This window comes from Lonchura striata, chromosome 8, assembly GCF_046129695.1.
Source record: "Lonchura striata isolate bLonStr1 chromosome 8, bLonStr1.mat, whole genome shotgun sequence".
Classification (NCBI taxonomy): Eukaryota; Metazoa; Chordata; class Aves; order Passeriformes; family Estrildidae; genus Lonchura; species Lonchura striata.
Genome location: NC_134610.1, coordinates 25723249 through 25739800, shown reverse-complemented (window position 1 = coordinate 25739800; position 16552 = coordinate 25723249). Strand labels below are relative to the sequence as shown.

General features: G+C 46.8%; 1 protein-coding gene across 3 annotated transcripts in view; it reads right to left on the bottom strand.

Moving 5' to 3' along the window:
* Positions 1 to 16552, bottom strand: part of NRP2 (neuropilin 2) — an 88543-nt gene that overhangs the window by 52639 nt on the left and 19352 nt on the right. For all 3 annotated transcript variants that reach the window (XM_021538879.2, XM_021538880.2, XM_021538881.2), the window contains exons 3-6: positions 7335 to 7516; positions 3017 to 3247; positions 2326 to 2481; positions 305 to 474 (exon numbers count right to left, since the gene is read on the bottom strand). In XM_021538879.2, coding sequence (XP_021394554.2) covers positions 305 to 474; positions 2326 to 2481; positions 3017 to 3247; positions 7335 to 7516 — 739 coding nt within the window. The remainder of the gene's footprint in view (positions 1 to 304; positions 475 to 2325; positions 2482 to 3016; positions 3248 to 7334; positions 7517 to 16552) is intronic.

The window sequence follows — 16552 nt, the reverse complement described above, 5'->3', positions numbered from 1 at the left end:
GTCAGTGGCCCTTGTAAGTGGCAGAGTTCTCTCAGTCTCTGTCAGTCTGATGGAAACTCCATCAAGGTTTGGGCAGAAAGGAGGGGGTGGGAGAGAGACAGCAGATGGAATCAGCCCTTGTGAGGGCATGCTAATGGGAGAGTCAGCCTGCCGCATTTCACCAAGGCACTGCAGCTCCCCTGCTGCTTGCTCCCCCTGAGCCACAGAGGCAATAAAAAATTCAACAACCCTTATGGTTAAGGGTCAGTTTAACAGCGTGACACTCCATTTGGTGGGGGAAGAGGAGAGGGGGCTGGAAAGGTACCTGGAGGTACTCTTTGTTGCTGTCTACATTGGGGGTCCAGCCATTGTCATCACTGTTGAGCCGGCTCTGCTGAGGTGTCCATCGCCCATCTGAGTAGGTGGAGGAGGCACTGATCTGCATGTTGGATATCCTGCCAGACTCCATTCCCAGAGGCATATTGCACTGAAAGTCTAGAGCAGACACAGACACACACAGAGATTGGTTTACAGACTCAGTACTTCACCCCCAAGTTAAAGGCAGCCCTGAACTAATCTCTCCAGCCAACCCTGAGCAAAGCTGCCTGAACAGATCTGCACCATCTTGCATGTTGTGTGTGTTCACAGATGGCACTGAAAAATTATAGCTAGGGCAGCTTTGTGTTTGCATGGCCCTCTGAACACTAATACAGTCTGGATCTTTGTCCCTTTCTCTATCTTCTTCACCTTTGCTCAGTTTTGACAAAATTCTGTCCCTTCCTTCCCTTCACCTCTACCAAGATATTCCAAGTACCCTTGCCACAAAGCTCCCATTTTGAAGGCTGTAGGTGAAATCTAAGCACTGACAAGGCAAGGAATACAGACAGACACATTAGGAGGGTGCTTACTGTTGCCAGCAGGAACATCAAGGATTGGAATGGGCAGCTCTAAAGGTTCTGTGAGCATGTGAGAGCAGGGATGCATGTGTGTATGTGTCTGTGTCTATCTGCATGCACTGTATGCGGTATTAGGCCCATAGGGATTAACCAGACAAGATTATGAAAGACACTGCTATACTTTTCTTTGGATCTTCTCACTTCAAAGGCTTTAGAAATCACAATTAACTCAGTTTTATGGGACATGTTTTTATAGCATATTTTATAGCAGCTCTCCCATAAAAACAATAGCAAAGAAAACAGCGATAGAAAACAGTGCATGGGTCCAAGCATGCTGCTGCTGTAAACCAATGGGGCTCCACCAGACTACCTGTGTTTTTAATGTGGTCAAGTCAACCTTGGGGGGAAATGATGGGCCAAGTTAGGATGTCAGTGCTATTATTAAAGTTTCAATTTACACCACCATAAATAAAAACAGGCCTGGGACTTTAAGAAAGGCTCTTGTGCTTGATTTCTCAAGCTTTGTGTTTAACATCTTATTTGCAAATCCAGAACAGAAAAGGGATTAAAGAACATATCAACTGAGTGTGGCAATAGGTAATGGTGAAGAGCTCATGCTTGTCTGTAACTCTCACAGCCTCAGCAGAACATCCTTTACTCAGGGTAAGAGGTTGTAACCCTGCTGCCCTGGTGCTGCACAGTCCCTACTCTATCCTGCTCCCTGTCACAGGCTTTCAGTGGCAGGTCAGGGACTCCCTCTCTTTCTCTGGGACTGAGAGGTGTCCTGAAGGCTTCTTCTGTTGTATCAGAGATTCACTGCAAACAGAGGTCAAGTACAGTAGCTCTGAGGCAAAAATACCATGGGAAAACAAATGGAACCTTTACTTGCCTGCAAGTGTTTTCAAAAAGAATCAAAATGCTCTTCATTCTCAAAACACACAACTTATTTCCTCACTCCATATCAATTTACCTCTCTTATTAAGGGTTATAAAACAAAATTTGGCTTGAAATTCTTAGAGCTTTAAGCAATCTTTAATTAGACAGCCAAGAAATTCCAATTTGTGGTTTGGGACTGTGAATTTCTGGAAAACTAGAGAGAGAGAGCACATATTTTCCCTCATGCTTTAATGAATCTGCTGCACATGCTGGGCTGAAGTCTTCCCCTAAATCCTTTGGGCTGAGTACATACATGAAGGATTCAAACCCAAAAGGTATTGAGAAGACTTCACAAGCAAGTGAAAAGTCAACAAAAGGTCAGAAAGTGAAATTCTTACTGATATCTTACTTCTATCAAAATAGAGAACAGACCTGAGTGAAACTGCTGTCTGAACTGCTGGTAGAGAACCAGTCCCTGGACACAATTCTGCCTGCTTCACTCTTGCTTATGCCAAATGAAAGATGGGAATCACAGGGGACACAACTAAGTCACACACACACATTTCCAACTTACTTTCTGGGACTTCCTGGTGGATCAAGTAGTACTGAGCAGAGAAACCATCCTTAGCCACTGCCAGGTCCGTGTGGAAGGTGAGAGAGAGGACGCCGGTGGTGGAGCGGATGTCCGATGGCATATTAATGCCGCAATACCTGCCTATCAAGGGCCCGACTGCAAAAGAAAGAGCAACAAAGGTCATGCCTGCTTTTCCACTGGCCTCCTGGGTCACCAGCTCATTGCTGATCAGGATAAAGAAGATAGGCTTCAGGGATGGGCTGTTTTTTATATACATTGGCCTGGTGCCATGCAGTGCAGAAATATCCACTGCAGCAGGCATTGCTCTGCAATTGCTGGGAAATGCTCCAGAATGCTCTGTTTCTCAGTTCTGCTATAAGGTAGGGAGGTCCTCCCATCATTGCATGAACCCACTGCCCTTCCCTGAGGGAGAACTGCTGGTGTTTGGAGTGTCCCACAGGGCTTTTCAGATCAGTGGTTACAGCAGAGCAGTAGTTTGTGGTTTAATGAATGCTGCCTTCTGCAGGTACACTGTCCCCAAGATGGCTATGGAGTGACCTAATGGCAGGTTGCAGGCTGCAGCCACCTTTGAGGTTAGGCACCCTTGGTGTTCAGACACAGACTGCAGTCTTGGAGCTTTGTGAGACACCAGGAAGGGCCAAGGAAAGCAGTGCAGGACCCCGTGGCTTACCCTGAGGGATGCCATCCCAGATGTCTAGCCAGTCATACTTGCAGTCTCCTTCCCCTGACTGCAGTGGGTCATGCTCGAGGTCAAAAAGCAGAAAGTGGAGGAGGATTTCTGTCTTTGGCTTGGCTATGATGGTGAAGATGCAGTCCAGGTTGTGTGGATACTTGTCAGGGAAACCCGGAGACTCGATAGTGCCGTTAGAGGCAGTGAAGTTTCTGGAGCAGTCCTCGGAGCCTGTAGCAGCAGGGAAAACCCAGAGCCTTAGCAACAATGAAGCTTAATGCCAACAACTTGGCACTGTGAAAACCTCATTCTGAGTTTAGTAGGGTTGTATATTCATTTCTGGAAATTACTGCAAGAAGTGAGAAGGTGATTTTCAAAGCTTTCCATGTATGGAGAGGCAAGGTCCAGGAGGTACTGTAGTGGACAACATGGTTCAAAATCCCTTAGACAGCTTTGCAGACATAATCTGTACACCACTGCTGATCATCCTGACAATTACCTCAAAACCAGGACTAGACTTTTGGATCCTATCCAAAGCCATTGCTGCGATTTGGCCAGCCACATCCCTCACACCAGTGGTGGTGGACAGGGAGGCCACACCAAGCTGGCCTGTCCTCCCCAGCTGCACTTGGCACTTTCCCCCATCCCCCAGACTGACCTGGCAGCCCGTGTGCTGCTGCAGGGCCTGCAGAGCTGCAGCGCAGGGAGCTGCCAGCTGCAGTACCCGTGACACAGCTGCTACCTGCAGCCATGCAGGCAAGGTGCCACAGCGACCCCAGGCCTGGTGGAGGAGCCCCATTTGGGGAAGGAGCTGCCTGGGATGGGGCAGAGAGGAGTAATGGGATGCATTCATTTTAGAAAGGCTGTTCCCATGGACCAGTCGCCTTCCAGCCTCAGTTTCCTCTTGAGAAAATCCAAAAGCACAAATATTTACACAGTGGGAGGGTGCCAATGTCTCCACTGTTTGTTGCAAACCCTTGGGATGTGCACAGTTAGCCTGCAGCCTCCACCTCCCTCCCGAGACCCACACAAGGGACAGGAGCCAGCTCCAGCATGGCCACATTAAGAGTGGGGATAACAGAGGCCATGGCAGGGAGGTCTCTGCTGAGAGCAGGAACAGAGCCCTCTTTTTCACAGAATGAGCCATCCACACCAGAAATGCAAGTTATTTCTATCCTTAAGGAAGACCTTTGCATGGTGGGGAGGACAGACAATGTTGCCTCTTATTTATTGCTGACCTCAGCACTGGCCTCGGCTGCAGCCAGGCCAGCTCAGTGCCCCCTCTCATACAGCCAAGGTGCCTCAGGGGGCTTGGGGAAAGGGCAATTTGTGTCATATTCATACCACGATGACTTTGAAACCCTTGCCAGGACAATAGGCAACAGAAATTTGCAGCCTGGAGCTATCAGAGGAGAAAGGAAGTGTTAGAGAGGCTGCTGGCCACTGCTGCAACCTGGCACTAGCATTCACGAAGGTTTCTGCTTCACTTTTACTGGGACACTCTCCTTCTCCTCTACAAACCCTCTTTCTCTGGCTCTTCCAGGCAGCACCAGCCTTACCAGGACTAATAGCAGACTTGTTATTCAATTCAGCATTAACCTACAGTCAGGCCAGCAGCCTGCAGTAATAGCAGGATCTTGCACTGCATTATGCAGTGCCTGGCTGGAGAGCTACTCAGGAGAGGCTCTTAATTGACTATCTAATGAAGCAGCCAGCTTTTCTGGTGTGAACCTGTGGGGTAAAATGCAGAGGCGGAAAAAAAATGCCAGGCACAAATCACAGCATAATGCCATGAACAGGGGTAAGGATGTACTTTGTTCTAAACAACCTGAAAGACAGATAAATAGTGAAAATAACACAAGCTACAAGCTAGGGAGGAACCCAAAGGCTAAACCCAGAGTCAGGGACTGTCCTCTAGAGACAGGCAATATTATCACCACATTTGACAACAGTTTCCTCATCGATTCTTCTCGCATTTGGCATCTTTGCCTACATTTTGGCTAATAGTAGCAAACACAATGATCAGCTTTTTATAAGGAAGCTGCAGATAATCAACGGGAGTCATGCTGACTTCGGCAGCACAGGCCAGCCTGAGAGGAGACTTTGATGCCCAGCCCTTCGAAACTGACTCACAAAGGGAGCAGCAGGGAAGCTGGACCAGCCAGGGCAGGCCTCTTGTCAGCCCACAGACTGCTGACTGATACCCATCAGGGGATTCAATGAATGGTATGTGGTTGTTTGTATGCAGATTGCTTCTCTCTCACACTGTGATAAAGGAAATTTAGCACAAGGTGGGGAAATGCTCCATTGAAAAGAGTTGTTTTTTTAGGTCACCTTTAAGACAGAAGGAATCTGCAGTCACTGCTGCCTTTACTGATGTGGACAATGACAATCTAATGACCTTTAAAGCTGGTGACACCCTTGCTGGCTACGCGGACAGCTCAGATGGAAACCTGGCCCGTGTCCTGCAGTAGCCCTGCAGCCAGCATTGCCCACCACCACCCTCTCCGGAGCCCTGACAGGGACTGGGGCCAGGCAGATGTGGGCTGGGAGGGCTCCTGGATCACGGGCTCGTCCACACCCCTGCGCCAGAGCCTGCCTTGCCAGGCTTGATTTCATGAGCTGTGGCTGTAAGAAAGTGTGTCTGTATCTGGAGAGGATGGCTGCCTGCAGGGGTGGGAGTGACAAAAGGAGCCCCATCACCACTTCAGACCTGAAGGCAGTACTTCACAGCCTTTCATTGAGGGACACAAACTCAGCTACAGCCTCCATCCAATACCTGCTCTCCTCCAGATCAGCCCTTGATTCCTCTCCCTCCCTCCCAGTAACAACTTCTCCTTTCCTCATAGATTTGGTCCCTTGCTGGCTCCCAGCCAGACTGACAGGGTTCCTGTCTGCCATCCCTTCCCACAGCATGGCCAGGCCACCTCAGCTGCTGGACCACCCCACATTGCCTCTGCCCTGAGTCAGGGCGTAGATGCAGTGTGAGGTCAGGCACAACCCAGCACAGCCTGCTGGGCTCACAGGAGGTGTGAGCAGGGAGGGAGAGGCAAGGGGGGCTGAGGTGGGTCTTCCCACCTGCATTCTTTGTCATCCTCACTGATAGCAACTGGCCTTAGCAAACCCCAATATCTGGCTGAATCACTAAACTTTCAGGACTAATCTGCATCCTAACCATAAACTAACAGTGGTGGTGATCTGGCTGCTCAATGGCCAGTTACGCAGTCCAGGCAACCACCAGCAACAGCATTTTCCTCATCCATCTGAGCCTTCACACATGTCCTGTCCTCACTGATTCACAATGAATTTAGGGAGTCTCATTCTCTTGCAGAAAAGTGTCCACATTCACATCTACCTATGGCCAGGTTGTGGGCTGTCTGTGTACCTCTGCCTGCTGCACACCTGACCCAGGGCCCCTGGGCACTGCTGCCTGTGCTCCCCATCTTCTCTTTAGAGATGCTGGATAAGCAACCCTATTGTGCTCCTTTTAGGTTCTTCCCATGGCACAGACATTTTTTTTTGGTGCTGAATGCAATGACTGAAAGCCATGTGTGTTTTCTTCCAACACATGACCAAAGGAATGCAGGCACAGGGCAGGTGCCTGTGTGCTCACACAAAACACTCTCCTGATCCCTCAGCATGCAGACACACCTCTCACATGCACACAGAGCAGAGGCTATTTTTTCAAGCTTTTATTCCCAGGCACAAAATTCTGGCAAATATTTAGACAGCAACACTATTAAAAGGGCTTTGAGCAGATTTTTCTTTCCTCAATAGTAATTAAGTATTAAATAGAATTATGAACAGTTCCTCTTATTATCAGCCTGGATGGGTGCTGCCTCAGACTCTGACAGCATTGCTGACAGCAGTCACTTGAAGACTAGAGCTTCCCAGCTACAAACCCCACATCCGTGGAGAGAAAACACAGCATCACTGATTAACCCTGAATCACAACTACACAGGAGGGGGAGCTCCATGCACTTCTAACAGAGGGACAATCCCCTTTTAGCCCTAACAAGCTCCACACATGCCAGGGAGTAAAGATATATGTTTCTAGTCCTCGAATACAAGAGAGCATTTAAGGAGGGACCCTGCTTTAATTGCCATACTGTGATCCAAAAATGCACTGTCATGTTCCACTAACATCTTTACCTTCTTGGAAATGTGATGCACAGCCTTGCTTCAATTAAAAAAACAAAGGTCCTTTATCTCTGGAAAATATGCTAGAAATCACATTGAAAAGGTGGTCAAAGACATCTCCAGACAAAGACAGTTGTGTCAAACAGTCTGGGAGACAGGCACTGACTCACACACTCACCTGTCTTGTAGATCTCGTAGCGCAGAGAGAAGCCGGCACCTTGCCGTGCATAGTCTGAGGTGAACTTGATATAGAGAGAGGGGCCAGAAGAGATGATGGTGGGAGGTGCGATGTTCCCGCAGTGCTTGCCCAGCAGGTCTGCCGCCTCGCTGTCCCCGTCGCGGATCTCGATGTAGTCGTACCTGCGGAGGCAGGTGAAACGGCAGGGAAACCATCTGTCAGGGACATGCTTCAGGATGCCAGGCACAAGCAAAAACCACTCTTGGTACCTGCATACTTCACAGAACACCTTCCAGACAGGTACCTGGGACTCTCTTACTCACACCACACCACAGACCCCAGAACATTTTATCTCTTTTGTCTGACTACATTAAGTCCTTTCCTCTGCTGTCATTCACGTGATTAATTTGTTGCACATACATCTGCTTCACCTTCACAGCCAACATGCAAAATTTAGGACACACTTTACCTCCATTTCCACAAAACTCCTTTGGCATGGGAGAAGATCAGACACAACTCTCCCGGGGCTGCTCTCCTCCCCTGAGCTCTCTTCTGAAGTGCCATTGTGCTGTTTGGCAGGGCTCACTTTATTCCAGTATCCATGTGGGATTTGGCCAAGTATGTGCCAGGTGAGACTGTCAGTGTTCAATCTGTGTGAGAAGGTAGCTCTTTTGTGCACTGACACCACACTGGTCCTTTAGCAAGCATGGCAAGTACACTCACTTAGCACTTGGACATCAATATTAATCCGCTTCTATTAAGTGCTAGTGAAGATTTTCTGTGGATGAGAAGTTTTGTATATGAGCTGGGTACCCACACTCATAATTGCTGATCCTGTACACCCAGCAAACCTGTAACTGCAACCTGCCTTTGCTAAACCCTACTTGAAGAATGTTTCACCTGCCCACTGGCCTGGGTATGTGACTGGTCTGGGGAGGAATGCATAAGGTTAGAAGAATTGCCTCTGGTGCAGAGACAAAAGCTTGTTGCAAAGCTTGGCTGGCAGGTGAAATTGCCACAGAGATCCCTTCATATTTTCTAGGCCATGTGTAGGCAAGGTAGTAGTATCAGGCTCTGTGTACTGTGAAGAAACAAACAGCTTTTACATGTACATCTTGTTCTTCAGCTGCTTTCTAACACCCACGTTCTCCTGCCCCTCTCCTCTGTGGCCAGCACGCTGCTATTTACAGAAACTGACCATCTCTCTAGGGCTGTTTATTTGCTTTGTATCAACCTGTTTGAACAACACACTACAGCTCTTCTTAAGGGGCCAGGGAGGAAAAAAGCAATTCCAGGCTGCCAGGAATCTGCCTTTCTTCTTTGTCACAAGATCTTCTGTTTGAGAATGGAGAGTTGAAAGGAGAAGTAGCTTGCTGGATACAGAATGATCCTCATGTGACTCATTCCCGTTCTGCAAAGCACATATCTGCAAGCAACCGCCTCAAAACAAACTTGCAGGGACTTAGTGTGCTCCTCCACAAAGAAAGATGGCCCAGACAGCTTTGGTTTCACTCCTTTCTGGGATTAAATCAGGCTGAGAGCCAGAAGCAAAATGCCTGCAGATAAAATCCTGCCTATGCTGGACTGAGCACTCAACTGGCTGCAATTGCCCAGCCTTTAACTTCATTACAGAGTCAATTGGCTTGGCCAAGGTGAAATCCAAGTGGTCTTGAGAAGTGGCACTCGAAGAGGAAGAGCATTTGGCTTAGCTGGTGTGTGGACACAGAGCAATGCAAATGAAGCTCTGCTCCCCCTGCTCTCTCCTCAGCTTGGCCTACCCCCTATCACCCTGTGACCCCTTATTACCCTGACACCAGTCAGCAGCACCCTGCGTGACCCCACTAATGTCCATCATGTGTAGCTTTATCCTACTTCTCCAGGGAGAAGGAACATAGAAGGCAATGTTAGGGCTTCTTCTAAGTAGAATTTTTTCCTCCTTGTTTGTCTATTTATTTAAAGTAGTACTGAGCAAACAGCAGGGACATTTTGTTCTCTAAATAACTACTTGCTTTCAGTGTGCTTGCAGCCTTTCCACATCTGAAGTGCACATCTGTGCTGCAGAGCTAGTGGCTACTAGTGAAATTGTGAGTATGTGGCAAAAAATTAATTTGGCAAAAACATGAATGTTGGCAAAACACAGTTAATGGAGTGGACTGTAAAAGCTGCCATTTTCATGCTTAGGCAGAGGTTAGCTGCATCCCAGGGAATCACATCTGTTTGTGCCCTCGTGGGGTTGTACTTTGCCAACACAGTACATGGCTTCAGCTGCTTGACTGCAATGATCACAGCTTCTGCTGTGGCCAGCACAACAAATACCCTACTGCTGTCCCCATGGCTCCTCAAGCCACCCAGTTCTGTAGGAGCCCTGGAGTTCCAGAAGCAAGTTCTGGACCATGAAATATTTGCTTATTGAACAGGTGACAGACTTCCAATAATACATACAATTAGGGAATATTGCAATCTGCTCATGGGCAATCTGCAAATGGAAAATTAGAAGAATGAATCTAGTAAGTAAATCATCAGGAAATATTTGCCTCCTTAAATTAAGCCCTATTTGGCTTCATTCAAGCATCTGACTTTGTTTTCTCACACTGGAGCTAATCCTTAATAAATCAAATGTTAAAAACAACTGAAAAAAGCCTTTACGAGAAGGTCAGGAAATAATTTTTTGCCAAATGTAAAATTAATAGAAATGTATAAGAGTTTTCTTCCTTAATCAAAAAATCTTGGCCCAAGCCCTCTGCTCTGCATGAGGCAAAACCTTTCCTTTGGGTCATATAAACAGAGTGTGAGCTGGGGATGTATTACACTTGGGAGATAGCACCAGCCCAGATGAGCAGGACCCCCTACTTCCTCTCCATCACAGCAATTAAGCTTTAGGCTTTCAAAATGAAACACGAAAGACAGCCAATAAAAACTGTTAAACTTCCAAACTTCAGCAAGAATGCCAGCTAATCCCCACCACAGATTCTTTTGGAACCATGTGCTTTAGTCATGTCCATGCCTTGGCCCACCATCAAACAAACTGATAAAACCCATTCTCCTCATTCTGGGTCACTGGACAAGTTTCAATCCAGTTTGGCCAAGTCTTTGCTCCTGTTAAGCTTAAGTATGGTTTCTAGACTTTCTTCTTCCCTTGTGAAAAACAAGAAGAAAAATTGGAAGAAAACCCAATCATGTTTTCTACTCTAACCATTTCATTTTCAGATGACTGTGGCCTAGGGCACAGCTGGGTGGGACACATTTATGCTGCAATGGTGTTCAAACTGTCTCATACAGTGCCCAGCAATTTGCATTTCACTCATACAACCAAATCCTTTGTTTCAGTCAACATGCACCAACATTCTTGTGGGCTGACCTCTCTGGCATTACCTCCACTGGGAAAGCTGACATCTCCAAGTACATTTCATGGCCAGTTCTCCACACCTAGGCATTGCTCCAAGGAGCCAAGCATAAACATGTGAGGGCAGGGTGCAACCTCTGTAACCCACAAGTGTATTGATGGATTGATTAACCATCTCTTCATTTGCAAGGAAGGTGACCACAGCTGGCTGCTCCTCCAATGGCACAATGGCAAGATATTCTGAGCTGCCACTTGAGTAAGAATGCCAGTGAATTGGTTTGAAACCACCTCAAACTGCTTTTTACCAGGGAGTTTTGAGGCTGGGAGGCAATGCTGGAGTGCTTTTAACTACCCAGACAACAAAGACTGAGAAAGAAGGGAAATACAAGGCTTAGATGGTCTTCTTGAAGTTGTTTAACATAATTAAACAAAAAATATACAATGCTTACAAATATCGCTGCATTTTTATTACTTTTTTAGTAGAAAGTGCTTTGCTGATGGTAAGAGAGCTTTTATAAATAATTATAAAGCACTTCTGCAGCCTGTATTATTCATGCTTGTTTGCTTGCTTTTTCCTCCACTCAACCTCTCTGCTTCCCAGGCTTTCCTTTCTCTTTTTCCCAAGTCACTTTGCTGCTGGTTTCCCAAATGAGGTGCAACAAAGGCAAACAAGCCCCAGCTGTAGCGATTATGAGAAGACCTCCAGCTTTTCAGTCCTTTTCTGCTGCAAAATAGGCAAAGATAGTGCTCCCTGACCACTGAGCCGTGCTCCATGATCCCCTAGGGCCAGGACAGACCTCCCAGGTGCCCACCCAGGCACTGCTGAGCTTGAGAAATGCTACAGCTTATCTGGGGAGCAGCACTGGAAAGCCTGTGACATTCCTCTGGGTGCTCCTCTCCAGAGGGACACTCAACACAAACAGTTTAGTGACCCATACTGCTGAACACAAAATCAACAACCCCACTGACCTTCACCCCCAGGTCCCAAGAGATGCTGAGTCCTTCCTCCCTGAAACATGCTTCAAGGGCCTTACAGGGACATCAGCTTAGAATAGGGAGAAACATGAATAACAAATTATTCATATGTTCACAGCCATATCATGAGACCTCTGAATACGTAAACTTGTGCAAGCCTTACTTCAAAGCCTACAGAGGACTGGCCAAGCTCTGACTGAGCTGACAGCTTCCTCTGTCTCTCTCTAGAGCAATGATTTGAAGTAGGTGAGGACTTGCATTCAGCAAAGCCCCGTTTCCAGTGCTTTCCAGGACTGGAGAGAGAGGCAAGGCTCTAACCTGAACTTCCCCAATGTTTAATTTGGAGCTATTATTTATAGGCGTTTCCATGGGGCTCATGACTGCAGCTGGCAAACAGTAATGATGGGATTCTCAGGAGACCCTGGGAGGTAGGAAGGCAGAGAGGAGCAGTGTCTGCTCCAAGGTCACACAGGAAGTTTGCAGCACAGCCAGGAATAGAAGCCAGTCTTGACTGGAGAGATTATATTATATTGGAGAAATCTGGCCTAGATAGACAGGGAGACAAATAGGTACAGACTGCATGCCAACAACCCTAAATTTGGGAATGCCCAGGGCTGACTTGAGCCTTCAAGATCTCTGATCTGCTTGAACCGTATGTCACTGTATCTTGAATGCATGTGCTGAGGAGAGGAAGAGAAACTGCAGTTCTAGTGAAATTCAGCAGGTGTTAATATTCTGCAGGTAGCTGGGGAAGACCTGTGCTTAGCCACAATGGTAGCTAGTAACTGCAATTGTTCCCCCTTTGAAAAGGTGGTGGGAGGTTTATTTCTCAGAAATTGTTATAAAAAGCAAAAGGTTTTTTGAACATCCTCTAAGAACAGACAGTTTCTTAGAAATTAAATAGCAGCAGCAGTATAGAGATAGTTTAAAAATGGTGAACCAGCATCTCCGTGCTTGTTGTGCAATCAAGAGGTGGCTAGAATTAATGTCCATTACATACTAGCTGGCTTAGTAGATTTTTCTGTGTCACCACCCATCTTCATGCTCTTTTGTATGCCACCTTCCAACCAAATCCTTATTTCATGGGTGGTTATATTGCAAAAGACAAAAAAACTTTTCTGTGATGTTTACACAATCTTGAGTGACTGCAGGACATGCCCTTCACAGGTTAAATTGTTCTAGAAGCTACTGAGGACTTTTAAATTATTTTTTTTTAAAGCCATGATAGCAGAGGCAAGCACCACTGTTGTCTGATGAAACAAGAGCAATGAAGTTTGATCTTAGCTGCCAGCCCTTAATCAGAGTAATTAATTAAAAATGCAGCAGATGAATTGGATTCTCCTTTGACTTGAACTGGTTTTACACATGTGTAAATCATCATTTTAAGGGTAATCACTCCTAATTTATCCTGGTGTGCTAAGAGAATCAGTCCTCATAGACACAAGCTCTGATATAGCTTTGTGCACAGAACTAAAAAGCCTGTACCACATCTAGGTTTAGCCAACTAAATGTCCTCTACGCTCAGTGGAACCAGATTTCTCACACCAGCTTGGGACGGATTAATTGTTCTTCTGCAGTGACAACAGAAGGACTTTAAATCACTCTTACTGACTAGACCTGGGCTTTGGGTGTCTGAACAATGCAGAGATGAATCTGATCTCAGTCTGAACCTTTTGGGGCCATTTTTGCCTATGCTGAGGCAAAAGATGCTCACAAAGCTTGCCCTTGTTTTGCCCTTATGGAAATAACTGACTCTGGCAACAACAGAGAGAAATGGGCTATAATTGCTCTGAATCTGAAGGGATTTCACTGGATTTCAATGACTAAAATGACAAAAATCCAATGGCAGCAGGGAGAGAGCTAGGGTGGTGTGGGGGGAGTGGGGGGCGATGGCACAGGCAAAACTGCTTAGGATTTCTCAGAAGTTTGTTTTGAATTTTTTGTATCCAATTATGTCTTGAGTAATCACAGTACTGTGGGGGTTTGTAATCATTCTACTGTGCTTTGGATTATTTCCTTATCTCCTCAAAAAATCTGACCAGAATTTCTGAGAAATTAAAAAAATGCAGTAATCCAGTTAAAGGGGAAGAAAAAAAAAAAAACAAGAAAGGGAGAGAAAAAGAAAAATAGAGAAGGCGAGAAAATAACCCTATTAGACTGGAAAACAACTTCAAAAAGCCTTGAAGACAAAAAATGCAAACTATAAAGAGACTCTATTTTTTACTCTGGGTAGTTGTTTTCACCCCCTTATAGGTACTGTTGATAGGAAGAGACTTTCAGCAGTTACTGAAACTAATGCGGGGGGCTAGGTGGGGAAGGTAGCCAAAATACTTCGTGCAAAGGCAGGAATAAAACCTAACTGCAAAGTGCTCCTGAGGCAAGTGACTCAGGAGGGAATTTCAGCTCCTAGCATGCTGCTGCCCTCCCTTGAGACAGGAGAGCAAAGGCTCCCCTGTGCATTGCTGCTCATGCCGGGCTGCCTCCATCAAGCTGTGCTGCCAGACCGCTGCGGAAAGGCGCCCTGGAGTGCAGAGGTGCTCTCATCTGGGGCACGGCTGGAAAACCCACCGCTATATCAGAGAAGAGATGTGCCAATGTGCACTTCAGGGGTTTTCTGCAGGCTGTTGTTCAGGAGCTACACATGGCTGTTTAATTTTATTTCTGTCTCCAGAACCATCTCTATAAATTCCTCGCTCTTCTATTTTTAGCTACAGGGGTCTTTTGTTGCAAGACGTCTTTGGTGTTCATTGGTGAGGGGAGAATCATGGTGAAATCAGGAATAAAATATATAAAGCATGCTCAGAATAAGCCCCCTCTCCATGGCATTCTGCCTTCTGTTGCTGCTGTAAGGGAACTGAAGCAACTCACAACCCTTTCATACCCCAAAACACAGGACACTTGAGAAAATGCATTTGCACTTTTCTCCTTCTGCTACAATCCATCTGTGGAAAAAAATTAGACTTTGGTTTCTATGTCATTTTACTGTCACCACTCACAGGCACTTAATCACTAACAGAGAGAAAAAAATAAATATAATAAAAGATAACAGCCAAACAAAAGGAAAATTTACTGCTGAAAAGCAGCAGAGCAGGCAGAAGGCAAGGGCAAATGCTCACTTTGATCTCTTTGCAGTGGGGGGACAGATCTCCCTTTTCTGATGGGATCTAGTGCCTGACAGCCCAGGCAATAGATGGAGATGAGCTTAGGTCAGGCTGTCCAGGTTCTAGGGTGCTGATGAGCATTAGGGAACACTCACCTGGCCTGCTGTGCCAGAGTGAGTGATGTCCCATCACACCTTGCTGGTGCAGTATCAGTCACAGCCTTAGACACAATATGCAGTGAAAAGCAAAAGTAAAGAGTAAAAACTGGGATCAGATGGGGATCAGAGCTTGGTAGCTGGGCTTTCCACTATCACTCATTTGCACTGGCTTTTTTTTTTTTCAGCACAAAACTGAAATAAACACCTCGTTAAGCACCAACTGTATGAAGGAGGTAGTAAGAACAGAGCCCTGACCAGCCCACCCTCACCCTCCTGGCTGTCTACATCCCTCATTAATGATGTATGGTCACCCTGGGACTGGCCCACCATAGCATGACTTTCTGACCCCGCATTTTCTCAGACACAGCCTGTTCACAGCCCAGATCCTGCCTTAGCTGATGCACAAGTGAGTAAAGCTTTGCTGCCAAGACTGGCCTGCAGCCTCCACTGTTTGGGCATTCCCACAATTTGGCTGTGCCAGCTTGTAGTAAGAGCTGTTTCTGGGACAAACAGTGCACCAAACCTGCCTGATCCCTCCTTGCTTACTGCATAGCACAGCATCTCCTACCCCCTTCTCTCCTCACAATATGGGCATTGCAGCTCAATAGCCATCTGAACCAAGCAGTGCCAAGTCTGAGCCCAGTCAATGCCTGAGTGAGGGCGGGTGCTGTGCCATGCACATGCCACACTTTGCTGTGCACTGGCAGCAGTGACCTCCTGCATGGCTCTCTTTGACAGCAGTGACTATCTGGAGGTGTGGGAGGAATTAGCTGCTGGCAGGGGCTGGTTGGTACCCCTGAGGTGAGCTCAGCCCAGCCTAGGACAGCAGGTCAGAGAGGCAAGCCACATCAAGATAGAGGGAGACCAAGGCAAGGGAATGGGATGCTGCATGAGGCTGGTAGGTACCTTTTCTCCTTAATGTGCTCTGGGAACAGGGGGATGGAACTGTCCCTGTTTCTTCCACAAATAAGGACCCTGACACTGCTTTGTTCAGAAAGCTTTTCTTTCAAGCAACCCTTGAGTCACCCTCCTGTTCAGCCACGGCAGTGTGTCTGCTTTGTCCTGCCAGCTCAGCCATGGAGTGTTTACAAGCCTCCCTCACCCTTCCAGGCTGTGGTTCAGCTCCATTGACACTGAAGGCAACAGGCTCCCCTCTTGGCGTGTGATGAATCAATTACTTCCTCTGACACTCTATTACTATAGCCCTTACATCTCCAGATTGCAGATGAAAAGACAGGCTGAGAAGGGGGACAGGGAAGGGGAGAGGTCTCCTGAGGTCTCCTTCAATTGAGTTGTTGGACATCTGAAGAAATCCCCATCTGCCATATTTAAAGACAGAGAGATGTTTTTCTCCACAATGGCAGAAAAATCAGAGGGCTTTCACAAAAGAAAACCTAAGAAATCAGATGGGTCAAAAAACTTCAACAAGACGCAGTGCACATAGATCAATGGTAAGTCAGTCCCCTCTGCTGATGGAGATCCCAGACCTTGTTCCCACCCATGATTAACAGCCAAACATTGATATTACCAAAGAGGCAGTCATTACACCTTCCTTTTCACTGCAAAATAACAACGTAAATGAAACCTCATACCAACACTCACAGAAGAGGAAGGAAGCTGAGCACATGCCTCAAACTCTCG